The sequence below is a fragment of the Asterias amurensis genome, chromosome 7 (genome assembly GCF_032118995.1).
Source record: "Asterias amurensis chromosome 7, ASM3211899v1".
Taxonomy (NCBI): Eukaryota; Metazoa; Echinodermata; class Asteroidea; order Forcipulatida; family Asteriidae; genus Asterias; species Asterias amurensis.
The window spans coordinates 8,739,861-8,767,409 of record NC_092654.1 but is presented as its reverse complement, the minus strand read 5'-3'; the positions used below and the strand labels follow the sequence as shown (position 1 = coordinate 8,767,409).

The 27,549-nt window shown below is 39.0% G+C and overlaps 1 protein-coding gene across 1 annotated transcript; it reads left to right on the top strand.

Moving 5' to 3' along the window:
• On the top strand, positions 1–27,549 carry LOC139939525 (importin subunit beta-1-like). Its single transcript, XM_071935522.1, has 23 exons — positions 1–223; positions 2,139–2,197; positions 3,064–3,246; positions 4,317–4,367; positions 4,977–5,126; positions 5,495–5,571; positions 6,092–6,167; positions 6,809–6,958; positions 7,625–7,735; positions 8,220–8,321; positions 8,647–8,818; positions 10,099–10,343; positions 11,430–11,563; positions 11,991–12,066; positions 12,684–12,755; positions 13,602–13,673; positions 14,156–14,303; positions 16,166–16,356; positions 17,768–17,911; positions 18,877–18,982; positions 19,730–19,844; positions 20,627–20,792; positions 23,203–27,549. The coding sequence occupies exons 1-23, from the start codon at positions 184–186 to the stop codon at positions 23,224–23,226; spliced, it is 2,664 nt and encodes an 887-aa protein (XP_071791623.1). The 5' UTR covers positions 1–183; the 3' UTR covers positions 23,227–27,549.

Below are 27,549 nucleotides of genomic sequence, written 5' to 3'. Positions count from 1 at the left end.
TGCATGAACTGTGCATGCGCTATACACACATGTGTTGGGGAAGGGCTGTACGAACGATCTTTTTCGTGGATAAATTTACAGATTGAATCCTGATTTCTGTGAACAAAAACACCGCACCGTCAACAGTTGAGACATTTGAGAGTGTTTGTTACAATTTAACTTTCAGTTAGTAAAGAAACGAAAATGGATCTCGTCACTATTCTTCAGCAAACAGTATCTCCTGGTAAGATTTTTGAGAGTTTCTGTGTACTGACTAGCACTGTGGTGTACGACATAAAATGAACATGTGAAATGTCAATGACAATGTCAACTGTGTGTGTGTGTGTGGCATTCAATGCTTAATGAACTTGGTTTCAAAATGACCTCAAAAGACAAAGATCCAGCTACATACGAAATTTACCTTTGGTCATTCAATCAGTGTATCAATCAGTGTAATGTATGGAACCTAGAAAGTGGAGTAGTAGGCAGTGAGAGTGCAAAATCAAACCAACCAACTAACTTGTGCCAGGTGGCAATTTCACAACTTCACTAAATTGAATTTGAAATTAAATATAAATACTAATTTAATTTGTATAACTATTTGTTACCTTTCATCAACTTAATTACTCAATTAAAACAAGCAAGATTAACAGGGCCGCTTTAAAGCCATGTTGTATTGTAAGGAAAAATGTCTGTTTTAATTCTGCCAGTTCCACCACTTTTTAAAAACTATTTGTTTGTTGTGAAATAAATTTAAGATCTAGTTTTACTTTAAAATGAGATATTTCTTTTGGTAAAAATGATTAAAACAGCGCAGTGATGGCAGGATACAGAAAACCTTTTCTCATCAGGACGAGTGTGTCCCTGTCAGTGTCAACGTCGATTGTGTTAACTGTTATAACTTATATTCTTTACTTTTTTTTACATTAATTAAACAAGTCTAAGTTTAGAGGCCCTACACTAGCTCAAATTTTAATTTTGTTTATTGTTTTGGGCATGCCACTAGGCCGAGTAAAAAATAAACATGTTTAGTGTCCGGATTTCTCAAAAAAAGGAAGGAGGAGGGGCTTTTTATTTTTCATTTCAAGATGGCTGCCATTCTTTTTAAAATGTAAAATATCCATTTTTTTTCTTCTACTGCTCAAACACACAATACATAAATAAAACAGATCGTTTTAGCTGAGATCGTTTAAAATAACCCTTTTTTCCCTTTCATAAAAATAAAAGAAAAAAAGGAGGCAGCCTCTAAAAAGGAAGCGGGCGGAACACTAAACAAGTTTCTCTTTTTACTTGGCCTTATATGATCCACCATCATCATCATTCAGGCTGTGTTCACCCAGTGAAGGAAGTAGCCCTCATGTAATAAATGTCATTAGTTTCTATTTCTTGCAGTTCTGGTCTATGTTGTTTCTTCATATTTACCCTGATGTCATCTCTCCCTCTTCTTCTCTGTCTACCTCTTTTCCTTGTCCCAGTCCCTGGTTGCCAATCCATTATTTTTGTTATCAATCTTTGTCATTTCTTCAGGCAGTGTATCCAGTCCATCTACATTTAGCTTGTTTTATTGTCCTTGTGATGTCTACTCCAGTTTTCTTTCAAATTTCTGTGCCATTATGAATCGATGATATACTCTAGTGGTTGTGTACATGGTTGACTTTGTTTCTGTCACAGCACCAGGAGCGTCACTGAGTGACGGACATGTGCGCTATATAAGAAGCCACAATTATTATTATTATTATTTATTGTTGGTAAAGGCAACTTTTTGATCATAATGAATGAAAAGTTGTGTTGGATTCTGCCTCAATTTCTCACCTTAGCTAGACGTAGGATGTTAAGTTAGCCTCTTTGTGCCATTCACTTGACTCCATTTTTTGGCCCTACTTCCTGCTCACAAAGTACATGTACTTCTAAAAACTACCGGTATACAAGTGCTCTCCCCTCAGACTTATAAAGGACAGTCTAGGACACCTCCATTTTGGGCTTCTGTATTGCTATAGCTAGTTGGGAACTATTTATGGGAACTATTTATGGTGCTAGGGCTAATTATGCCTGAATAACATTTCTTGCTTTTTATACAATCTGAACAGGCATTATTAGCCACCATAACTTAGTCAAATTCATAGTGTACTAATTGTGTTGTCTTGTTTTGTTTTTTACAGAAACACATGAATTGGAAGTTGCGCAACAATATTTGGAGCAGGCTGCTCAGAAAGACTTTGTAAGTGGCCATTTTTTCCCACCAAAAATAGTGATTCTGAACATAGTAAATGGCAACTGGATTTGGCACTTTGGAGCAATCAATTGTGGATCCTAGATTCACATGGAAATTGATAATGCCCGCTATTGACCTTTATCATGGTGCAGCCATCTTGAATATCTCCCATTGGTGACAATGATACCACACTGAGGCTGGACGAACACAATAGTCTGGTTTCTATTTGCAAAATGATTATTAGCATTGATTATTGTTATTCGATATGAGGAACATGACCAAGATGGAGGCAGCATGGTAATTTCCAAACAAGGTAATGTATTTCTGGTGATGCACAGAATCTGAAAACTTGTAAACTTATACTTGGAGGTCTAACACAGGGGGAGGGGTGGGGTCCAGGACCGCAGACAACTTTCATGAACATTCACATATTTTAACTTTATTCCCAATGAATGGACTCGGTGCTCTAATCAAGACCACAGGGCTTGTTTGTCAAAATGTTTACTGGACAAGATTTTCTTTTTTTTTACAATCACAAAGAACCAAGCTTGTTCTTAACTGCAAATCAATTGTAGCTGCTAAGTAAAGTGTGGTGTCACAATACAAATCACTACGGTAATACTGACAACTTTATCGTGCAATGACTTTGATTGCTTTGATCCGAGTGAAATCGGCCCTAGGTCTGAATCTTTGTCCAGCCTTCATTTTTTGATCTTTTTTAAATCAATTTTCAGATCTCTCGCATCAATTTTCAGATTTCTCTTATCACTAGCTCTTATTGTTGATCAAATTCAGGAGCAAACAGTCCAATCAAACTGACTTCATAAAACTTCATAAATATGATATTAATTTGACACCGTACTCTCTTCCAGCCTCTCTACCTTTTGGAACTAGCCAAGGTCTTGGCTAACCCTCAACATGACCCGGTACCTCGCATGGCTGCTGGACTTCAGCTCAAAAATGCACTCACGGCGAAGTGTCCAGTAGCACGACTTCAATACCAAGAGCGATGGCTACAGCTTGAACCAGGCTTACGTCAGAACATCAAGGATTTGGTAAGTGTTTTGATTTAGCATTTTGGGACTGGTCAAAAGTAGTGGTTTCTTATATCAAATAATTTCTGCGAGCTACAGTGATTATGTTTTCATTACTGTACATATACAATTTGAACCTTTTCTTAAACATTTTTTTAGTCAATTAGTAGGCCACACTTGTACATGTAAATGCCTGATGCTTCGCTGTTGAAATGGCAAGGCGTTTTTTTTCTTGGTAAAGGGCACCTCTCTGAGGAAATAGTAAATTTCGGAACAGTTCAAGGGGCACAGAGGCAATGACCAGGGCCCATTTTCATAGAGCTGCTAAGCACAAAAATTTGCAAAGCATTAAAATTCTTCCTTGATAAAAATAGGATAACCAACAAAATTTCCAATTGTTGCATATTGCTTGTTATTGATATTCAGCTGTTGTTTGCTCATCCTGAAAATCATGTGGAAATTTGATTGGTAATTCTGTTTTTATCGAAGTAGAAATTTCATGTTAAGCAAATTTTTGTGCTAAGCAGCTCTATGAAATTGGGCCCAGAAGCAACAGAGGGTAACATGAAGTCTATTAGGCCTTCATGTAAATCCATAGCACAAAATTATTTTGCAGGACAGAAAGACAAGGGTCTTAGACTTAGGAGTCATATTCGGAAAGTTTCTTACATGTGGAGGTGTCATGACCAAGCGGTTAGAAGCATCGATTTCAAACTGGTGTTTCTGATCAGCGGAGTGTGGGTTCGAGTCCCAGTCGTAACACTTCTGTCCTTAAGCAAGACACATAACCATTGCTTCATCCTTCGCTTTGGTCCTGTGTGTTGTGTAACGCATGTGAAAGAACCCAGTGCACTTATCACAAAGAGAAGGGGTTCGCCCCGGTGTTCCTGGCAGTGGCTGCTGAATGCGCCATAGCACCTTGTAAACCCTTATACGGTGCTAAATAATTGGGTCTCAAAATTCATAACTTTCAATAACCTCTCTTTCTGTACAAATGTATATACTCGGCGCCTTGAGTACCTTGTTGGTAGATATGTGCGCTATATGAGACGATATTATTATTACTTGTTTTCCCTATTTGTTTTGTGCAGGTCTTGCAGTCACTAGGAACAGAATCTCAGAGACCAAGTTCTGCCGCACAGGTAAGTTTTCAAATCTTGTAAAGTTTTTAATCTGAATGGAAGTGCGATTCATGTAAAAAAAAAAATGTTTAAAAAGTAAATGAAAGTTTAAAAGAAAGGAGCTTTGTTAACCTTCTCTTACCTCTGATGTGAAGTACAGCCTGATAACGAAACGAGTAACTCGTCCTAACTTAAGATGGGTGCATTGCATTCTAACGTCTATGGTTAAGAAGTTTACTTGTCCTTAGTTCTAAGATACAGTCACTGTGGTCAAGTGGTTAGACTGAAGGACTTGCAATCACAAGGTTGTGGGTTCGAATCCCCAGCTAACCGCTGATTACACAATCACTAGAATAAATATTGTCATCTAGTTAGTGAATTTAAGTTTCTTGATTTGTGTAATTCATAATCATAGACAATAAATCAATGTTTGTATGAGAGAGATTTGGTGTTGCCAGCTTAGTGTTTATATCCCTTTGTGGGAGTTTGCCAAGTTCCCTTGATGGGAAGATCATTCAATCGAACAAATAGATCAATCCTAAGTTAGAAAGAGTTTGGTGACTTCGACGGCAGGACAAGAAACCAGTTTAAATCCTGTTGTTTTGTTTTGTGTTTTTAATCTCCATGTAGTGTGTTGCCTGCATCGCGTGCTCAGAGATTCCAACCCAACAGTGGCCCAATCTGATCAAGAATCTTGTATTGAACGTCACCAAGACAACCAGCACAGAGTCACTCAAGGAATCGACACTGGAAGCCATCGGATACATCTGCCAAGATATCGTACGTTTACACAATCAGTTTTATTTTCAGCAGGCAAAAGATGTTTGAATTTACTCATGAAAACAGTTATGAAGATGGTGTTTCGGTTTTAGATGATACCTGCCAGGAGTCGTTTTTATTAAAGTGAGGTATGTGGTACAAGATGACTAGGAGCACGCTCGTCAAAACGTTGAGACCAATTTAAGAACTCTCTCCGCAGTAGTGTAGTTAATAAAGATCCTACAAGCTAAAGTAGTAGTCCTAGCCAATTTTCTATACCGTCCGCCCAGGTAGTAGTTAAAAAATGACCCAAGTCTGAGGGGTCGGGACTCGTTTTGTTGGGAAGGTTTAAATGCAGTTTCTATTTTTCCTTTTCAATGCATCAATAGGAGCCTGAACACTTGGAGGCGCAGTGTAATGAGATCCTTACAGCCATTGTACAGGGAATGAGAGTAGAAGAAGAAAGGTAAGATGTTGTATCTTCTCATAATGATGTTTTATCCTCTCAAGTTTTTCCTGACTTGCTTGCTACAGTTGGGACTGGTCCCAACTTCTGTTGTGACAATTCTAAAGTAGGGACGGAACAGAGATATGGGGATAGGAAAATAATCAAATTGTTTGTTTGTTAGTTTGAATGATCTTCCCATCAAGGGAACTCGGCAAGCTCCCACAAAGGGATATAAACACCAAGCTAGCAACAGCCAATCTCTCTCATACAAACATTGGTTGAAGGTCTGTGATTATGAATAACACAAATCACTAGACGACACTATTTATTCTAGTCATTGTGGAATCATTGGTAACAGCGATTTGATCCCACAACCTTGTGATTGCAAGTCCTTCAGTCTAACCACTTGACCATTGTGCTAGAGGGTTTTCTCAAAAGGATACGAGTCAAAACTTATCATGTTTAAAGGGGAACAAACTATTATAATATTGTTTTCAATTTTCATGCTTTTCTTTTTGTTTTTCTTGTGTCAATTTAGCAATGGGGTTAAGTTAGCTGCAACAACCGCTTTGCTCAATTCACTTGAATTCACAAAAGCAAACTTTGAAAAAGAGGTAAGCCGTCCTGTGTAATTATTACTTAGTCCCTTTTTTTTTTTTTAAGTGAGCATTTCACTGGCTTCCTGTTGGAGACCATATTATCTTTAAAAACACTTTAAAAATAAACAGTAATACAAAATATTGAGGAAACCGAGCGGTTAAGAGCACCAAATTCAAACCTGGTGTTTCTGATAAGCAGAGTTGTGGGTTTCATTCCCCAGCCGTGACACTTGTGTCCTTAAGCAAGACACAGAACCATTGCTTCGTCCTTCGGATGGGACGTAAAGCCGTTGGTCCCATGTGTTGTGTAAACGCATGTAAAAGAACCCAGTGCACTTATCGAAAAGAGAAGGGGTTCGCCCCGGTGTTCCTGGCTGGATTGGCAGCATATTGGGCCACAGCACCTTGTAAACCTTTACATGGTGCTTAAGGATTAGGTCTTATATCTCAAAAATTCGCCCCACTCCTTGCAGTAATAATACCTGGCGCTTTGTACCCTTTGGCAAAAGGCGCTATAAATACAGTTATTATTTGCAGACATGTTGCACTATAAATGTTCTGTTATTATTATTATTACTAATGGTCGATTTTATAACGCTGTAACAAACTTTGTCCGATTAAAAATCTCCTTTTTTTCTTCCTTTTTCCCCTGACAGACGGAGCGCCATTTTATCATGCAAGTAGTTTGTGAAGCCACACAGTGTAAAGATGTCCACATACGAGTTGCAGCTCTACAGTGTTTAGTCAAGATCATGTCACTCTACTATCAGTTCATGGAATCGTACATGGGACCTGCTCTCTTTGCCGTAAGTTCTTAGGAAATGTTTTCCGTTTTTAACTAACTAATTGATAAACTTTTGATTGCAACACTAGAATTTTTTTTACATGGGTAGGACTTGAAAGTTTGCATGGTGGAGATATCATCTAGTAAGGTTTGCAGTAACACCATGTACATGAGTAGGATTTGAAACGTTGTATGGTGGAGATACAATCTAGTAAGGTTTGCAGTAACACCATGTACATGAGTAGGATTTGAAACTTTGCATGGTGGAGATACAATCTAGTAAGGTTTGCAGTAACACCATGTATATGAGTAGGATTTGAAAACTTAAAATAAAACAAAAACTCATTCCAATTACACAACCCTGCCCCACGCCCAAAAAACCTGCTCATGGTTTATTATATCGTCATGATTACTTGTATTACGAGGCGAGATATTTTGCCTACTTAAGTCTTATTTCTATTTTTTGGGCCCTCATAATAATCAGCAAAGTTGTTTAATAGCCTGAAAAGCCAATTAAAGACTTGGCCATAATGATGTGTTATGAACATGTAGCTATTGTACACAAAACAATTTTCCAATATACTTTTTTATGAGGACCAAATATTATGATTGTGTTGAGGAAATTCATTGTGAAAATCTGCAATAGAATGATTTAGTTTGTTTAAATTTGAATGTTATCGATCGGTAGATTTCCGTTGAGGCAATCCGGAGTGACATCGATGAGATAGCGCTGCAAGGAATTGAGTTCTGGTCCAACGTTTGTGACGAGGAGATGGATCTTGCTATCGAGGCATCTGAGGTGAGTTTCACGAAATGTCATCCCATAAGGTTATTTAACTTGGTACTCAACAGACAGAGGCAGTCGGAGTCAGAGGCCTTCCGAGGAGAGGACCCGTGGGGGCCAGCAGAGCACAGTCCCCCACGAGCCTGCGTGACCAAATCAGTCCTGTATTTAAGTAGGACCGAGAGTGCGGGCAGGGCCCTAGGGCCTTCTTAAGAGGGCCACTTGCAATTACAAGCGTACAAACCGTACGTTGGAGGGGGAGGGGTATTGCCTGCCACATCTTGTTCACAGGAAATTCTGGTTTTGTATATCAATTTAAGATGTGTATATCTTTATATATTTCTTTCATCTGTGATTGTATTAAGCATGTGTTACTGGCTCTATTGTATGTTCTTGTGTTTATTTTCATTATTGTCTTGCTCTGTATTGTTTGATTGTCTTGTGTGAATGCCGAATAAATAATAATACTAATAATAATAAATTATTATATCTGCTACAGGCACAAGAGCAAGGACGTGTTCCGGAGCACACAAGCAAGTTTTACGCCAAGGGTGCGCTGGAGTACCTGGTGCCAATGCTTACACTTAAACTCACGAACCAGGTACGAGATTTTGTTTCATTTCATTGATTTATTCTGTTTTCGAAGCCAAGGACTCTCAGAGAATCCAACTTAAAGGGCCTGGGTACTTTTTGTAGGACTCAAAACACGATTTCCACAGATTCACACTAAACTAACACAGTTTGAAAATGATGATAGTAGAAAGCTTCCCTTAAAATATTACTTGCTATGTGATTTAGTTTTTTATTATTTTTTTTTCCTTTGTCTAATATGCAAACATGACAACCAAAAAGCCGAATTGCAGATGCATATACAAAGAGTAAAAATACTGCAATTTTAACAATTTTGTTTGCTGATTTCATCGAAGGATGAGGGTGACGACGATGACGAATGGAACCCATGCAAAGCTGCCGGTGTCTGTCTCATGCTCCTTGCCAACTGCTGCGAGAACGATATCATGAAGCACATTGTTCCCTTCATCAACGACAACTTTGAGAACAACGACTGGAAAAAGAGGGACGCCGCTGTGATGAGCTTTGGTAATTATTCATTTATTTATTTATTTATTTTAAAGACAACTGGACACTATTGGTAGTTGTCAAAGACCAGTCTTCTCAACATATGCATAAAATAACAAACCTTTGAAAATTTGAGCTCAATTGGTCATTGAATGAAGTTGCGAGATAATAATGAAAGAAAAAACACTGTGTCACACAAAGTTGTGTGCTTTCAGATGCTTGATTTCGAGACCTCAAAATCTAATTCTGAGGTCTTGAAATAAAATGCATGGAAAACTACTTCTTTCTCAAAACTATACGTTGCTTCAGAGGGAGCCGTTTCTTACAATGTTTTTTACTATCAACAGCTCTCCATAACTCGTTACCAAGTAAGGTTTTATGCTAATAATTATTTTAGTAATTACCAATAGTGTCCCTTGCCTTTAATAAAATCTTTAGACGTACACACAATGATTACAAGTTGGACAGGGGCTGCCGAGTTTATACAAAAGTATAAAAACTGTCATCTAGAGATGTGTAAAACAACTATTACATATGTTGTAGGCCGCATGCACTTGACGTCATTTAATAATAATAATAATAATTTTTTTATATTGCGCTGTTCACACCAGTAGGGCTTTTCAAAGCACTTCCATCAGTAGCACGCTGGGTCACTTGGCCATTTGATTTATTCCTTAAACCATCTCAGTTCCCAGTGGAGTATAGAGCCTGTGCAACAATTATGTGCTACTAAGCTAAATCAAACACAAGAACCACCTCTGCCCGCACAGGTACTCGAACCAAAACTCTGCTGAACAGAAACACGAGAGCTTGAGTTCGGTGCTCTTAAAGCCATTGGACACTTTCGGTAAACAGTATTGTCCAAAGGCCCACACTTCGTGTATCACAATTGATATAAAAAATAACAAACCTGTGAAAATTTAGGCTCAATCGTTCATCGGAGTCGGGAGAAAATAAGGGGGAAAACCCACCCTTGTTTCCGCACGTTTCGCCGTGTCATGACATGTGTTTAAAATAAATCCGTAAACGAGAATTGATATTGTTTCGATGTTTTCTCAAAAAGTAAAGCATTTCATGGAATAATATTTCAAGAGAAGTCTTTCACCATTACCTTCTGTAAACCCTGTAAGTTATTTAAAAATCTGTGAACTTTTTTTTTTTCCTGTGCCGAAAGTGTATAATGGCTTTAACCACTCGGCCCAACTCATGCTCCTTGCCAATTGCTACATTCCCTATGCACTAGACATGTATCGTACAAGATTTGTTGATTTATACAAATTGTTCTTTCCGTCCAATTACAGGGTCTATCCTAGAGGGTCCAGATCCTGAACAACTGAAGCCATTGGTAACTGACGCAGCAGAGAAGCTCATCGCTCGTCTGTCCGACGAGAGTGTTGTTGTGCGAGACACTGTGGCGTGGACGTTAGGCCGTATCTGCGAGCTTCTTCCGGAGGCCGTTCTGAATGACCAGAACTTCCCACCTTTGCTGATCGCCCTGGTGGAGAGCTTAGATGCCGAGCCGAGAGTTGCCGCTAACATTTGCTGGGTGAGTAGTTGACATTTTGTTGCGCCAGTGTTGTGGTGAGGCTGTCAATCACACTGGATCAAGTTTTGGTGTTTCTGAATAGATATGGGTTCAAGTCCCGATCATGACACTTGTGTTCTTAAGCAAGACACTTAACTATTATTGATTCGTCTTTTGGATGGGACATGAAGCCATAGTTCTCATGTATTGTGTTTTGTATGTTAAAGAACCCAGTTACATTTGGCGCAAAGAGAAGGGGGGTTTGTTTGTTTGTTGTTTGTTTGAATGATCTTCCCATCAAGGGAACTTGGCAAACTCCCACAGAGGGATATAAACACCAAGCTGGCAACAGCCAAACCTCTCTCATACAAACATTGGTTTGGTGTATTTGATTATGAAATGAACAAATCAAGACATTGGGATTCAGTAACTAGACGACAATATTTATTCTAGTCATTGTGAAATCAGTGGTTAGCTGGGGGATTGCAAGTCCTGCAGTCTAACGACTGGACCATTGGTTAGTCCTGATGTTTCTGGTTGTGGCTGCTGATTAGAAACCGCTTGGCCACAATACACAATTAGAGCAGGGAATAACCCCTGTGTTTTTGGTCCACATAGCAAGCACCCTTTTTGTTCACAGGTTTCCTCAGTCTTGCGAGCTACAGTGATTCAATTCACATTGGTCTGGTTAAGTGTCATGGTCGAGAGGTTAAGAGCACCGAATTCAAACGGTGGTGTTCCTGATCAGCAGAGTGTGGGTTCGAATCCCCAGCCGTGACACTTGACCATTGCTTTGTCCTTTGGATGGGACGTAAAGCTGTTGGTCCCATGTGTTGTGTAACGCATGTAAAAGAACATAGTGCACTTATCAAAAAGAGAAGGGGTTCGCCCCGGTGTTCCTGGCTGTTGCTGCTAAATGCGCCGTAGCACCTTGTAAACCCATATCAGTTGCTACATAGTTGGGTAAACAGAATTCTTAACTTTTAATAACCACTCTTTCTGTTGAAAATGTATATACTATAGCGCCTTGAGTACCTTGTTGGTAGATATGTTCGCTAGTTAGAAATATATAATGATAATAACAACATTTGTTTCTTTGGTTGACAGGCTTTTTCCAGTCTGGCTGAAGCAGCTTATGAGACGGCCATTGCTGTCTTGGCCGACGGTGAGGAGCCTGAGACCTACTGCCTGTCGGGAAACTTTGAGGTCATCGTCGATAAACTTCTGAAGACCACGGATAGGTAAATAAGGCAAACCTCTTTTTTCTTTAAAGGCACTGGAAGAATTTGAAAAGACTAGTATTCTCACTTGGTGTATCCCAACATATGCATAAAATAACAATTCTGTGAAAATTTATACTCAATTGGCCATCGAAGTTGCAAGAGAATAGAGAAAGAAAAACCACCATTGTTGCACAAATTTGTGAGCTCTCAGACTAAAGAAAGGCTTCAGCTGAAGTCTGTTAATATTTGAGCGAGAAATTACCTCTTTCTCAAAAACTGCTTTACTGCAATGGGAGTTTCACAAGGTTGTGGCCGTGCGATAAAAGCCCTCGCCTTCGGCTTGGGCCTTTATCGCACCGCCACGACCTTACCGGTTTTAAACGACCGTTTAAGAGCTCGTCGCCACTTTTTTATTCCCTTATTTATTCTATTTTCCACCCATCAGAACGGATGCACATCAAGCAAACCTGAGAAATGCTGCATATGAAGCCTTGATGGAGTTAATGAAGAACAGTGCACAGGTTTGTGGAACCCATTCCTCCCGTGTGTTGTGTAATACATGTGGAAGTGTCGTGGCCGAGCGGTCAAGAGCAACGGATTCAAACTCTGGTGTTTCTGATCAGCAGAGTGTGGGTTCGAATCCCCAGCCGTGACACTTGTGTCCTTAAGCAAGACACATAACCATTGCTTCGTCCTTGGGATGGGACGTAAAGCCGTTGGTCCCATGTGTTGTGCAATGCATGTAAAAGAACCCAGTGCACTTATCAAAAAAGAGAAGGGGTTCGCCCCGGTGTTCCTGGTTGTGGCTGCTTAATGCGCCACAGCACCTTGTAAACCCTTATAAGTGCTACATAATTGGGTCTCAGAATCCATCACTGCAATAACCTATCTTTCTGAAAGTTTGTATATATTCAGCGCCTTCAGTACCTTGTTTGGTAGATACGTGCGCTATACAAGACTTCGATATTATTCGATATTATGTAAACGAAACCCAGTACACTTTTGGTCATATGGGCCATCCCTTTCAAGGTGTTGAAGCAAATGCATTGTAAAAGAAGTGATGGAACCACTGAGCAAATTGTTTTCTTTATCCTCTACGCAAAACAAACATCTATTAAATATTATGATTTTTTTCTAGGATTGTTACACAACTGTTCAGAAGACCACCTCAGTCATCATGGAGAGAATAAGCATCATTTTACAAATGGAGGTAAGCACGTTATCTTTAGCGATATTCTTATGGTAATTCAACATGCATTAAATAGTTGATGGCCTGACGTTTCGACCCTTGCAGAGTTTTTCTTGAAGGCTAAAGGAGGGTAAAGGAGAAGGCAAGGAAGGACAAAGGGTTATCAGTCGTTTGCTTCTTGGATGTTCAGAACCATGGGGTTGAATGGTCTGGTTGACGCCTTATCCACAGTTTCTCCCTACTCAAACGAACAATCTCTCTGTGGTTGCCTAGTGCCTCTATGCCCTGTAAAATCATGTCAGAAATGGAGTGATTAGGAAGATTGAAGTGCTGTCCTACAGGTGTATCCAGCTTGTTATTAATGGCAATTGAACATAGACCTTTTCGCAAATACTGAGGCGTGCGCGTAAAGCGTGGAATTAGGTGCATTGTGGTCTAGCTGGTGATCAAATTTGATCCATATCTATCCCACCATGCACCTCATTCAACAGTCGGCGCATGCGCAATGGTATTTGAGAAAAGGTCTACGTTGTACATGCAAGCTTTTTGCTTCTTCCCAGTTGCTTTTGAAAACTCAAACAAGGGAATTCATTTTTTAACAGTAGGTGTTTAACCACTTTGGGTTGGTATTTGAAAATACACCACAATAGATGATCATAGTTTAACTAGAGTTTTCTTTTTTTCCCTCAGGCCCAAAAAGGTCTATGTTATACATGCAAGCTTTTTGCTTCTTCCCGGTTGCTTTTGAAAACTCCAACAAGGGATTCATTTTTTAACAATAGGTGTTACACCACTTTGGGTTGGTATTTGAAAATACACCACAATAGATGATCATAGTTTAACTAGAGTTTTCTTTTTTTCCCTCAGGCCCAAATCCAGTCTGCGTCAGATCGTATGCAGTACAATGATCTGCAGTCATTGCTATGCGCTACATTACAGGTAAGCAAGTGTGTGGGCTTATATTTGTGGCGTGTCACGGCCGAGCGGTTAAGAGCAACGTATTCAAGCTCTGGTGTTTCTGATCAGCAGCGTGTGGGTTCGAGTCCTGGATTTGACACTTGTGACCTTAAGCTTTCTGCTCTACCAGCCAGGGTTCTGATGGATGATACCCAAGCCTTTTATTATACATACTATGTTTTTGTATCTTTTATTCTACCCTGTATTTTTCTTTTTATAGTATTGTGCAAGTGCAGAAGTGTAATAAAATCAAATTAAGTAATTTGTTTTAAATATGTGAAGTTCAGCAAAAACAAGTAATTATCCGTTGGTAAAAACCAAACAAGACACTACAAAAGCAAAAAACAAACCCCACAAAAACAAAAACAAACAAACTACGGACAAACAAACAAACAAACAAACAAACAAACAAACAAACAAACATCAACGATGACTCATTCTTACTGTTTCTTATCTCACCCCAGAGTGTCTTAAGAAAGATGAAGCGGGAAGATGCCTTGATTATATCAGACCAAGTGATGACGTCCCTGCTCCAGATGTTTAAGTCCAGTAACATGAGGGCTGGTGGTGTACAAGAAGATGCGTTGTTAGCCGTTGGAACTCTTGTAGAAGGTGAACAAACTTAATATACATATACATTTCTGGTATATTTCTGGTATATTTCTGGTATATTTCTATGCAATTTGTGGGTAGCAGAGAAGTACATTTATCATATGTAGGCCAGATCTAGGTACACTAAATAAGAGAAGCGACATCGTCTACAAGTGCAGGCATCGGAGAGGTGTGGCTTGCTTCAGTGACTTGAACGAGTACTTGATTAGAAATACATTAAGATGGTACTTGTATTCTATTTTTGCCATTCTGCTGATGAATGCCTTATGGTAGGAAACAGTCTGTCCAGAAGAGAGATATGCCAAAGTTTGGTTAGCTCTTATTCGGAATATTGTATATTTCTGGTATATTTATTATCAACAAATTGAAATTCAAACAGATGGCTCGAAGGCCAAAATCGATTCAATGTACAAAGTTAAAAGAAAAAAAATTACAAAAAATACAGCTGAGGTCTGGAGTTCAAGCATCTGAAAGCACACAACTTGTGCGACAAGGGTGTTTTTTCTTCCATTATTCTCTCTTATCTTCAACGACGAATTTAGTTCAAATTTTTACAGGTTTGTTATTTTATGCATATGTTGAGATGCACCAAGTGAGAAGACTGGATTTTGACAATTACCAAATGTGTCCAGTGCCTTTAAGGAAGCTTGTGTATTGGACCTGATAATTCTTTATGTTGTTATGTCGGTGCAAAAATGTTGTATCTTCAAAAGTATCCTGATGCACTTACAACAGCTTAGGTGCCAAGTTACATGTTTGCAGTGTGCAAGATACAACGTTGATCACATTATAAAGATTTAGGGTTGAACAAAGACAAATTGACTTAAAGCAGGATTCGAACCAACAAACTCCGGATTGATGGGCTGGTGCTCTACCAAATGAGCTTTTTTGCCCTAGGTTGGTGGTCTCCCTATTTTGTCAATAACTTTGTATGGGGTGCCAGTCAGAAACCATAAAACCGTTAGCTGCTGGTAGCAATCAGGAAATCCGACACAAGTGAATATCGAAGGTAGTATTTGATTGTATATATTTTGTTTATAAACACCTCAAACGATTGTCGAGAATGATGCAAAATTGTATTTTTCTTTCAAATGAAACAACACCTATAAGAGATGTTAAATTTGCATCAGGGATAAAGAATAATAACACCCGCTGCCAAAACATAGGATTCGAACTGCCTCTAGCTACCGGGCAACCTCTGTAGTCTAGTTGGTATGACACTGCTCTAGAATTGCAAGGGTTGTGGGTTCGAATCCCACCCGAGTAACATGCATGTGATATTTTTTCACAGGACTCGGGAAAGTACCGAGTATACAGTGCTAACACACATCGGTGTATGGGTAAAAACCAAAATTATGAAACGACACCTGGTGAAATGATTTCACTGGATACTTGGTAATAGTATAGGTTTTCTCGGTCAATTTCGGCAAATGAGCAGCCAATTTAACCACCAAGCTATTCTATTTTGGCAAAATCGAATGCTACTGAAAAGGGTAATTCGATTTCGTTTTATGATTAGTCAAATGTAATGTTGTGTCATTCGATTTAACAAAATAATCATTCAATTTAACAATTCATCAAAGCAGCATTCAAATTCGCAACGCTTCTTGAGGCGTGTGTGCCACGAAAAAGAATGACGGTACGCTAAATTGAGTGCTAAAGGAATTTGAATTGACTTAAAACGAAATTGAATGGCCGAATTCTGATTTTGAAACGCAGTAACAACTGGAGAGGCAAAACAGCTTCAACTCGAACGCATGAAAATGAAATTGACTGCTCATTTTCTGAATTTGACCGAGAAAACCTATATGTACATTCGGCGGAAACATTTTATTTTCATCCCCCTCTCGTCTTGTTTTCAGTTCTCGGAATGGATTTCTACAAATATCTGGAGGCCTTCAAGGTGCATTTGTTCATGGGCCTGGAGAACTTTGTGGAGCATCAAGTGTGCGTAGTGGCCGTGGGACTCGTAGGGGATATTTGCAGGGCCATGAACACCGCCATCCTGCCCATCTGTGATGAAATCATGAAATATCTGCTCACAAACTTAAGGGTAAGCATAAATGTTTATTTATTAAATCCACACCTCTCCTGCGGCCATTGGTGCCTCTTGAACCAATTCCGTACGGACGCAGGGCCATGTCGCAGCAGTCTACACAAGTCTACACAAGTGGGACTACCTTGCATCTTCGCCCACTCTCTCACCTTGATGGTGTAATTGAAGCCCTTCACCGCGATGAGGACCTAGCTATAAACTTGCTTACGGACTTTAGAATGAGATCAGCGTAGCATACGACATCATCATCAATATATCCATTCTTCAGCTTCTCCATTCAATTGACAGGAGATCACATGGTCTTGTTGAAGCATTTAGTAATGTAATAGTGTAAACTTGTATTGCGCCAAAGTCCGCCTAAGAGATGTTTAAGGCACTAGTTGAGACATGGGCCCAATTTTTTATAGAGCTGGGCAATTCCAAGCAAACATGGACATGACACCAAAAAAATGAAATTTGTGTCACAACTATCTTTCCACCTGGAAGTTATAGCTTACATATAAAATCAATTTAGTTAAGTTGTTGCCAAGGAATGAACCCAATTTTGCCAAATTAGAACTTAGCTTGGGCTCTATGTAGGCTTGACTAAATTGACTGGAAAAACTGCAATGCGACTGACCGTAATGCGACTGACCATGGTTTTGCCATGTATACCTAAAAGTTCAAGTTGCTGACTGTTTATAAGTATCCTGTTGGAGACTCATGTATAAGAGTTGTGTGTTACATGTAGTAAAACTTTTGCAAGTTTTTTAGTTAGAGGAAACTTTTGAATTGTGACTAGTGTATTTTATACCATGTCCTTTCTGTATAATGCGACTGACCGCTTTTAACGATGTTATAACATCCAGAGTACCAAGCCCACAACGTTTCTAATACTATCACTTCAAAGCCTTGGGTGTCAAGTTCAAACCAGTCGATAAACTTAGTGGAAAAAAATATCTAATTTAGAACTACTAGCACCAAGATCAAGAAATGACACAGAAAAGTGTAATGCGACTGACCTTGGAGTTGCCCAGCTGCTTATGGTGAAATTAGTACTTACAAATTCTCTGCTAAGGTCGAAAATGAGCAGGGCCCAATTTCAGAAAGCCTGTAAGCACAAAAATTTGCTTAGCATGAAATTTCTTCCTCGATAAAAAACAAGATTACCAACCAAATTTTAATTTGTTGCATACTGCTTGTTACTGGCATTCAGCTGTTGTTTGCTTATCCTGAAAATCACGTTAAAATTTGGTTGGAAATCCTGTTTTTATTAAGGAAGAAATTTCATGCTAAGCAAATTTTTGTGCTTACATGCTTTATGAAATTGGGCCAAGGATACCAGTCACAGGTGATATAATGTGGAATGTACTGATATAATGTGGCTGGTAATTTTGAAAGTTTTTTTTATATTTTTCTTGTTTTGCAGAATGACCAAGTTCACAGGTCGGTTAAGCCACAGATTCTCTCGGTGTTCGGAGACATCGCTCTAGCTATCGGTCCAGAGTTCAAGGTGTACCTTCCCCTGGTGTTGGAAACACTGCAGCAAGCGTCACAAACACAAGTGGACAAGGTAAGCAAATTCATGTCAAATGTTTGGCTGCTCACATTCTATTTGTTTGCTTCCATTTTGTTCTTTCCTTTGTCCCTGTAGCTATATAATAATAATAATAATATTATCGAAGTCTTATATAGCGTTTAACTTGTTTTGCCTAAGACTTTAAAGTAGTGTTTGGACGTTTAACCTTAAAAACAAAAACACAATTGAAATCCGTTTCTAAACTCGTTACTGTTTAAGGCAAAGTATGTTTTAATCCTATATTAATGTAGAAGTATTCGACAAAACTAAAATGTAAAAATTTCACATTTTTTGCGATGTTGCTGAAAATTGGGAGCGGTTTTTATGTCCATGCACGAAGAATAATTGTAATTAGAATATACAATTTGAGAATTGTTTGTAAAAAAAGTTTTGTTTCTCAGATACAAAGTTTTGGGGGTTTCAATCTGATATCTTTGTCCATAACCACATTTCTCTGAAGTGAAATGATACTAGAAAAGAAGTGATTACCAAATGTGTACCACCCCTTTAAAGTAAAGATTGAGGGAAAAGTATATGCTAATCTTTATTTGAATGTGTACCTTTTTTGGGTTGTCGTTGCCGAGCGGATAAGAGCACCAAACTCAAGCTCTGGTGTTTCTGTTCAGCAGAGTGTGGGTTCGAGTCCCGGTCGTGACACTTGTGTCCCTGAGCAAGACACTTAACTATAATTGCTTCCCTCGACCCAGGGGTAAGTGGGTACCTGTGAGGTCAGAGATGGTTCTTGTGGTTAGTTTAGCTTAGTGCGCTACATATTTGGCGGCACAGGCTGTATACTTCCCAGGGTGCTGAGATGGTTTGAGGAATGAAAAGGCCCAGTGATCAGGGGTAATAATGTTGGAAGCGCTTTAAGACATGGTGTATAAAGCGCTATATAAAAACTGAATATTATTATGATTATTTTTATTATTAGTATGATTATTTTTGTTTATCTTATCCAGAGTGATTATGACATGGTTGACTGTTTGAACGAATTAAGAGAAGGGTGTTTGGAGGCGTACACAGGCATCGTGCAGGGTTTGAAAAGCGATGAAAACAAAAGCAGTCGTAAGTATGACACTTGCCACACTTTTCGTATTGCTATGTTTTATAGCCTATTGATAAGTTTTCTCTCTTGAACAAGTGCCACTGTGCAAATCTCGCACGAATTCAAATTTTCGGGGACCATGTTTGGCTCAACGATATTGAGTGCGTGAATCTATTTCTTCAAATACTTTATTGTGAAGCTTTGGGAAGAAATATTATATCATCTGTTTTATTTATTCTGAAAGCACCATTGGCGTACAAGTACAAACTTTTTTGTGTGATCAAAAAGTGTCGTCAATCGTACATCTCTGCCCTATAGTATACTTTAGGATGTACCAAGGCAACACAAATCAGCAAGATTATATGTTATGGAAAGGATTGTGGTAACAACATGTAATGACTATCTCTAATGACTTTGGGTGGTTCTGGAAGGAACTGTTCGTTTCAACTCGACGTTTTGATCAGTATGTTTTGATCGTCTTCTGCCTTCTCAAGAATACAATCAAAGCATACTGATCGAAACATCAAGTTGAAACCAATGGTTCTTTTCAGAACCACCCCAACTCATTAGAGATAGTCATTACATGGTGCTACCGCAAACCTTTTCATATTGTATTTCCACCATGCAAAGTTTCAAAATCCTACTTAAGATTATTTGTTGTTTTCTTAGAATGATTTACTTGTTCATTTGTTATACAGACCCATAATTATAACCTGATTTTTACTCCAAGTAGATTTTAAAATTTTGTTTTGTTCTTTTTGTTGCAGCTGAGCTTGACTTGGTGTTTTCCCACGTGTCTTTCATTATCGCCTTTATTGAACAGATAGCCGCTGATGAGGATCACACAGACGGCAATGTGGCTGCGTGCACCGGTTTGATCGGGTAGGATATAGTTAGATATTTGGAAATGGTGGGCATGGTTGGCTTATGCGTAAAGCACTCGCCTCTCGATACCCAGCCAGGGCCATATGTGAGTTGAGCTGTGCGCTCATTCTCTGCTGTGCCACAAGGGTTTTCCAGACCATCTGGTTTCCACCCTCGGGGAAAAATCAAACACTTTCGATCTCTGGCTGTGCTCCGTGATCATAATGGTATTTTTTTAAGGCACTGGACACTATTGGTAATTACTCAAAATAATTTGTAGCAGACAAAACTTACTTGGTAACGAGCAATGAGGAGCACTTTATAGTATGAAACAATGAGAGTAACGGCTCCCTCTGAAGTAACGTAGTTTTGTAGAAAGTGGTGATTTCTCACTCAGATATTCAAAGACTTCAGGCCTGAAGCCTTTTTTAGGCATCTGAAAGCACATCAATTTGTGCAACAATGACGCGTTTTCTTTCATTATTCTCTTGCAACTTTGATGACCAATCGAGTCCAATTTTTTTTTACAGATTTTCTCCGATTTATTATTTTATGCATATGTTGGGATACACCAAGTGAGAATATCGGTCTTTGACAAATACCAAAGGTGTGACCAGTGCCTTTTTTAAGGAAAAATTTCTGTAAAACATCGCAGCTTCACACTACTTCGGATAGAGATATTCAGACTGTTGAGGATGGCTACCGGCATGAAATTTGGAATTTCAAATAATCGAGTTTCATAACTGCAAATCCTGTCTTGATGCTGATTATGCTCATTCCAATTCCATTTCTCTTCCCAGTGACCTTTGCTCTACGTTTAAAAACGGCGTGGTTGAGCTCATGGATCGACATTTAGTTCAAGAAATCCTGACGGAAGGTCGAAGGTCAAAGGTCGGCAAAACAAAGCAACTTGCGCTGTGGGCCACCAGGGAGGTCAGAAAAGCCGCAACAATGAAAATAACCCAGGTTGGTACAAATTAAAATTTTGGTTTACCAAGATACACCGATGTGTGTAAGCACTGTATACTCAGTACTCTCCCGAGCTCTGTGGAAAAAAAAAATATCACAGGCATATTACTCGGGTGGGATTCGAACCTATGACCTTGGCAATTCTAGAGCAGTGTCATACCAACTAAACTACCGAGATTGTGCGGTAGCTAGAGGCAGTTGGAATCCTATATTTTTAGCAGCAGGTACTGCAACTCTATTAAATTAAAAAATATATTACACCCGTTTTAGACGGCGCTCCAGAGTCGTGCTGAACAAAGTTCTAAAACATAAAAAGTTCGACGTCTGAAACAGTTAGGAGCGACTCGGCACGCAAGAAGTCGAAAGATTGACTTTTGCAGTCGATCGGAATGATTCTGGAGCGCCTTGGTTTCAGACATGGATCTTGTTATGAGATGAACCCAATGTAAATGTTGTTTTAAGTTCGCCTGTCTGAAACCACAATTTTTTCGTCGACCTAGAGTCACTCCTGATCGATTTGGTTTGGCGCTACTCTGTCTCGCCAGTCTGAAACGGGTGTTAGCTTAGCACTGCAAGTTTGAAGCTACTATTTGTTCTGTTATTAATTTCCCCTTTGACTTATTGAGGAATTACTAAATGCAAAATTGTTTTGATTGATAAATGAGTGCCCTGTCCAATTCAGTGTACACTCATATACAGGATTTCAGGCATTGCATGGTGAGGTATCAATATACAGGGTGTCTCAAAAAAAGGTAATCCTACTTTAAAGGGTAAAGGGTATTTATGGCCAGACTATTATGTTGGCCTTCAGACAGAGTGTAAACCTAGGGTTGTCACAAATGGTTCAGCTAATAACAGCAGAGTGGTCAAGAAAAGGTATTAAACCAGAGGTTTGCTGGGATCTCTCTCACACCGCTCAAGAAGCCACTCACAGAAAGTATGTCTTCTTGCAAGATCAGGAAGCAGAAGTTCATGACGGATGTGAGGATGTGGAACAGATGGAAGTGAAGGTCCAGATGAGTGATCCGATCAAAAGTGGTGTGGCTCAGTCCAACACCATTCCGTCTTGCACTTGTCTCCCGTGGGTGGTCAATCAGTTGCTGTCGTAGGATAGCGATGTTTTCCTGAAATCTCGCTGTCCTTGGCCTTCCTGAACTTCCTTTGTTGCGATTGAGGCTGGTTCCTGATGTGCTTCATACTTTCTCACATTGGCCCAGATTGTTTCTTTGCTGGTGGTTCTCGATCTGGGAATGCTTCTCCAAATGCATCCTGTGTAGCCTACAAAAAGTTCTGGTTTCATACCATTTCTTGACCACAAATATTCTCTGTTCTGCCGTTAGCTGAACCATTGTGACAACCTGAGGTTTACACACTGTCTGAAGGCCAGAATGACAAGGGTTTAAAAGTGAACCAACTGCATTTTTGCACCACATTTTCAAGACAATGGTGCTCGCTGATGCATGACCCTGGAATGTAACCAAATGTATCATTGGAAAGCACAAGGTTTCAGCTTCAAGATGATGCCATACTTTCTGCTGGTAAACATAATAGTCTGGCCATAAAAACCCTTTAAAGTAGGATTACCTTTTTTTTGAGACACCCTGTATATTTGGTTTGCGGTAACACAATGGCAAGTAGGTACACACATGGTGTTACCGCAAACCAAATATATAAGGATTTGAGGCATTGCTTGGTGAGGAATCAATGTGTATTTGGTCTGCGGTAACACCATGTGTACATCTACTTGCCAGGTAGATTTTGTTCTTCTGAGAACTTGTCTTGCTATATTCTACCATTGCGGAGTAGATTTTCAGAATTCGGGAGACATCTCCAAGAGCTTTTTCCGAGGTAGTAGAATATAAAGGAGAACATAATCTACCTGGCAAGTAGATACACACATTGTGTTACCGCAAATCAGATATAAGTAATCACACAAACGTGAGTTGGATATGGGACGCAGACGCGCTATATTTGTTCGTATTCAACGAGCGCGCATGTGATAACACTTATATCTTCCAGTCTCACATGAAATGCGCAGTTTAAAATTTCAGAACGTTATTTCACGACGAACAGCATGCACACCCACAAAGTCCGTATACGGAGCATGACGCATTGACACTTACAATAAACGCACTGTGCAATCAAAACACTAGAAGTAGTATATAGGTTTCTGTACCACCCTCCAGTTCGAGCATCTGGTTGGTGGATTAGCGCGTACCGGAAGATAAATATTAATACCTTACCGCAAAATGCCTCAAATCCCATATAGATGAGGAATTCTTATGCAAAATTTTGTCCAAACCAAGTTAGTTTTTATAGTCATTCATTTTGTGGAGTTTTAACCTATCTCTGACCCTAATTTTAAGTTGTATAATCAAGTATTCATTTGTGTGTGCTTTGATTGCAGTTCACGCCACCACCAGCAATGTGATTGTTTACACACAGTGGTGGCTTCGCAAACAAACAAACAACATGAGATATAATCACCTCATGCCCTGCCAGCAGACCAAGCTGTGACGACGGACTGATGGCGACGGCAAAATAAAACCAAATGGCCATACAGTCAAAGCTGTATGATCAAGAGTGAGCTGAGTGTGAATGAGTGAGCGGGAGGTGTAGTATAAACTGAGTGAGGATGAACTGTTACTATGGTTACTGTGAGTCCAAATAAACAAAATGTGAGAGTTAGGGGCAAGATTTTTTTCTCATCTTGTGCGCTTTTGTGACTGATCTGCAAAAGCGTACTGAGTGAGGAAGTGTTACTATGGTTACTGTGAGTCCAAAATAAACAAAGTTTTCTTTTTGGACCGATACGTAAAGCGGTACTTAAAATGGTACTGAGTGAGGAATTGTTCCATGGTTTCTGTGTGTCCAAAATAAACAAAATTTGAGAGTTTGGGACAAAACAAAAATTTCATCTAGTGCTCTTTTGTGACCGATATGCAAAATGGACTGATCTGCAAAAGCGTACTGAGTGAGTAAGTGTTACTATGGTTACTGTGAGTCCAAAATAAACAAAGTTTTCTTTTTGGACCGATACGTAAAGCGGTACTTAAAATGGTACTGAGTGAGGAATTGATACTATGGTTTCTGTGAGTGTAAAATAAACAAATTGTGAGAGTTAAGGGCAGGATTTTTTCCAATCTTGTGCCCTTTTGTGACCGATATGTAAAATGGTACTACAAGCGGTACCGAGTGAGGACTGAATAGAAAGAAATATAATGTATATGTTTCATGACATTTAATGATGGAATTTATAAAACCTTGTGTTTCAAATCTCTAGTAGCAATTTTGATGAATTCCTTGGTTAAAACCCTGTGAGACTGCTATTGTTGTGCGATTAAGAATTTCAAGTTTTTTTTCAATGGCTTCTTTCATTAGGCAAAATTCAGAGGTGTCATTCAATAACGGACCTTGACCCACTTTTATGGGTCTGCTTACCATAAGCGAAGAATCAGCGCTTGCAGAAGCAGGGAATTCTGTGCGTACGGCAAGCGTGTTTCACGGGTTAGCAGGGAATTTTCACTTGTGTTTGTGCGTGCTTCACGTTACTAAGCACTTTCTGCTTACGCTGCTAGCGCAGAAATTCGGCGGTTGCCGTGCAAGCGGAAAATGGTGATCAATAAGAGCAGAATTTGGCGGTAAGCAGAGCCATGAAATTGGGCCCTGTTTTTATGTGGAAAGTCTGCTTGACTTCAAAGATTTGCTCTGCCAATGAATTTAGTCCTAAATACTGCTAAAACGGAATTTGTTTGGGTGCCTAGCTAGTTTGAAACAGATTTGAAAAAGTAAAGAACCGAAAAAGTATGAAACGTGAAAATTGTGCACAAGATTCAAGTGACGTAACATTTTGTGAAATATGTTGATGCACTAGAGAGACTGGTTCGACAAATTTACTGCAAGCCCGATAAGGTCAAGCTTTTTTTACCCCCCTCAGTAAAAATTAATTCTATAACGCTGTGAGGAAGAGGAAAATGTGAATTTGCACCAGAACAGTTTATTGTGGATTGAAGACGATGACAGCTGGCATTAAAACATTATACTGTTGTGCGTGTGCGCTGAGTATCTGGCCAGGGTCCAATTTCATAAAGCCTGTAAGCATAAAACACTTGCTTAGCACAACAACAATTTTCTTAACAAAAATATGTTGCCAGCCAGAACACCATACATTGACCATTGCTGCGACTGGTACCCTGGTAATTTTTTGCTTAGCCAAGAAATTTGCTTAGCAGAATTTTCTGCTTAACAGTTTTATGAAGTTGGGCCCTGTGACTAGCAATAATTTGCTTGATATTGTTCAGACTTTTGTTCTCGTATTTCATAAGCTTCTTCAGAGGAGAGCCAATTTCTGAATTCCTATTCCTCTGTTCGAGAAACAAACCATTTCTTATGAGGGGGTGACTGGCTTTGTTGATGTTTGTCCTTTGTGATCCCGTGCCTTTTGATAATGTGTGAAAGAAATCCTGTGTATAAACTGCAATATTGCAATGTAATTCAAATTATTACTGAGACGTTTTCTCGAGAGTTTCACAAGTATACATATCATCACGTCAGTGCACAAACTTTGTATCTTGTTTTTTGAAAAAACCTAAAAAGTTCTTCTTGCTAAAATGTTGTATCTCGGCGCAAACTTGTTTTTGTGTGTTCATCCAGGCTATTTTAAGCCAGATGTGATGGCAATTTCAAGCTCGCGCATAACGTTGGAGCTTTTTTTAAGGAGATATACAATGTTTTGTCTCTGACACAACGATATAAGGGTTGGTGTGTCTGATGTTGGTGTCTCTGAGTGGGTACGGAATCCAATTGTACAATATACTGTTAAAACAGTGTATAAAATGTTTCCAACCAGGGCCCAATTTCATGTCTCTGCTTACCATAATCAAAGAATCAGCACTTGCAAGGAACTCTGCGCTTACGTCAAGCATATTTCACAGGTTAGCGGGGAATTTTTGCTTGTGCTCGTGCATACTTCACGTTGCCAGGCATTCTACGCTTTAAAGGCAGTGGACACTATTGGTAATTACTCAAAACAATTATTATCATAAAACCTTTCTTGGTTACAAGTAGTGGGGAGAGGTTGATGGTATAAAACATTGTGAGAAATGGCTCCCTCTGAAGTGCCATAGTTTTTGAAGAAAAAAGTAATTTTCCACGAATTTGATTTCAAGACCTCAAGTTTAGAACTTGAGATCTCAAAATCAACCATCTAAACGCACACAACTTCGTGTGAAAAGGGTATTTTTTTCTTTCATTATTAATTCGCAAGTTCGATGACTGATTGAGCTCAAATTTTCACAGGTTTGCTATTTTATGCATATGTTGAGATAAACCAACTGTGAAGACTAGTCTTTGACAATTACCAATAGTGTCCACTGCCTTTAAGACAGCTAGCACAGAAATATGGCGCTTGCACGTAAGTGGAGAATCGTGATCATAAGCGCAGGATTCAGCGGTAGGCAGAGGCAAGAAATTTTGCCCTGATCTTCAAGTAATTTAGTCCCTCATTACACAAAAGTCTCTTTCTTGAGTACATTTGCTTTGAAGTTTCCATATCCTTTTCACTTGAAGTCTTAGTTTTATTTGTTCTAAATAATTTTGGCCAAATGTTTATAGATCTGGGCCCAGTTTCATTGAGTCGCTTAAGCGGAAAGTAGTGCTTAACAATTGTCTGCTAAGCAGAAATAAGCAGGACACCAGTTACAAATTGTACATGTGACGTGGTAGATTGGCTGGTAACCATTTTCTGGTAAGCATAGTTTTGTTGTGCTAAGCTACTTTTTGTGCTAAAGCAGCTCTGTGAAACTGGGCCCTGCTTGTTAACTGAAAACCTTGCTTTAAGGTATTTTGAAGGATTGGTAAGGATACAAAGTACAATTGTTTAACAGCCCAAAAATATTGGACGCTTTGTGGTGTCAGAATTACATGCTTCCACATCCTTATGCCTTACACTCTTTGTCTTCATCAATTGGTGAGAAAGCATGGGCGAGAAGTTGTGAGAAACGGTGAGAAATTGTGTGTTTTCGAGAGTGTGACAGAAAAAGTGAGATGTTGGTGATGGTCATGTGTGTGCTTTATTACTGAAGCCAGAAATAATGAATATATGCAAGCTTATGGTTGTGTTCAAACCAGTCTACGTTTTTCTATGGTGATTTTAAAGAAATGTGTGCGTAATTCTTTTTTTGATATTATCCACCCATTTTGAGAGTTTTATGAAAAAGAGTATTGTATATGAAAGAAAATTTATGCTAGTGGTTTTAAGATTGTGAGCGAGTGAGAATTTGGTGCGAGTTGTGTACAGTGCTAAGAGTTTAATCTTGAGACTACAATGTCATAATAATAAACGGTTATCCACATTTTGTCAATAATTATCATTAGTTTAAATACACAATTCATAGCTTGTAATGGGGTTGATTTTCTAGGTGATTAATATTAAAAACTATTTTGTAAAGTTTGTGTTTTGTTTTTGGAAAGAGCTTTTGTCGGGTTACTTATGACATTCTTTCCAATTGTGTTACACTTGATAGGAAAAGCAATTGTGTCCCCAATGTATGATCTTACTCAGTATGTAGCAAGTACTGACTTAAAGTTAAACAGTTTATTTCTAGTTTCATTTTCTTTTTCTTTTCTTAAACCGAGTTATACGAAGTAGTGTAATGAAGTAAGTAATTACATTTAAGATTAAAAAAAAGATATGTATAGATCAATGCATTGGTTTACCTTTACAATGGGTTTCGAATGTGTATGGAATAACAAT

What these genes read in the sequence shown, in the direction of transcription:
- LOC139939525 (XM_071935522.1), top strand. Translation starts at nt 184, where the DNA reads ATGGATCTCGTCACTATTCTTCAGCAAACAGTATCTCCTG. An exon ending in AAGCAAACTTTGAAAAAGAG is followed by an intron (nt 6,168 to 6,808) that starts GTAAGCCGTCCT and finishes TTCCCCTGACAG; the next exon opens with ACGGAGCGCCATTTTATCAT. An exon ending in CACTTAAACTCACGAACCAG is followed by an intron (nt 8,322 to 8,646) that starts GTACGAGATTTT and finishes ATTTCATCGAAG; the next exon opens with GATGAGGGTGACGACGATGA.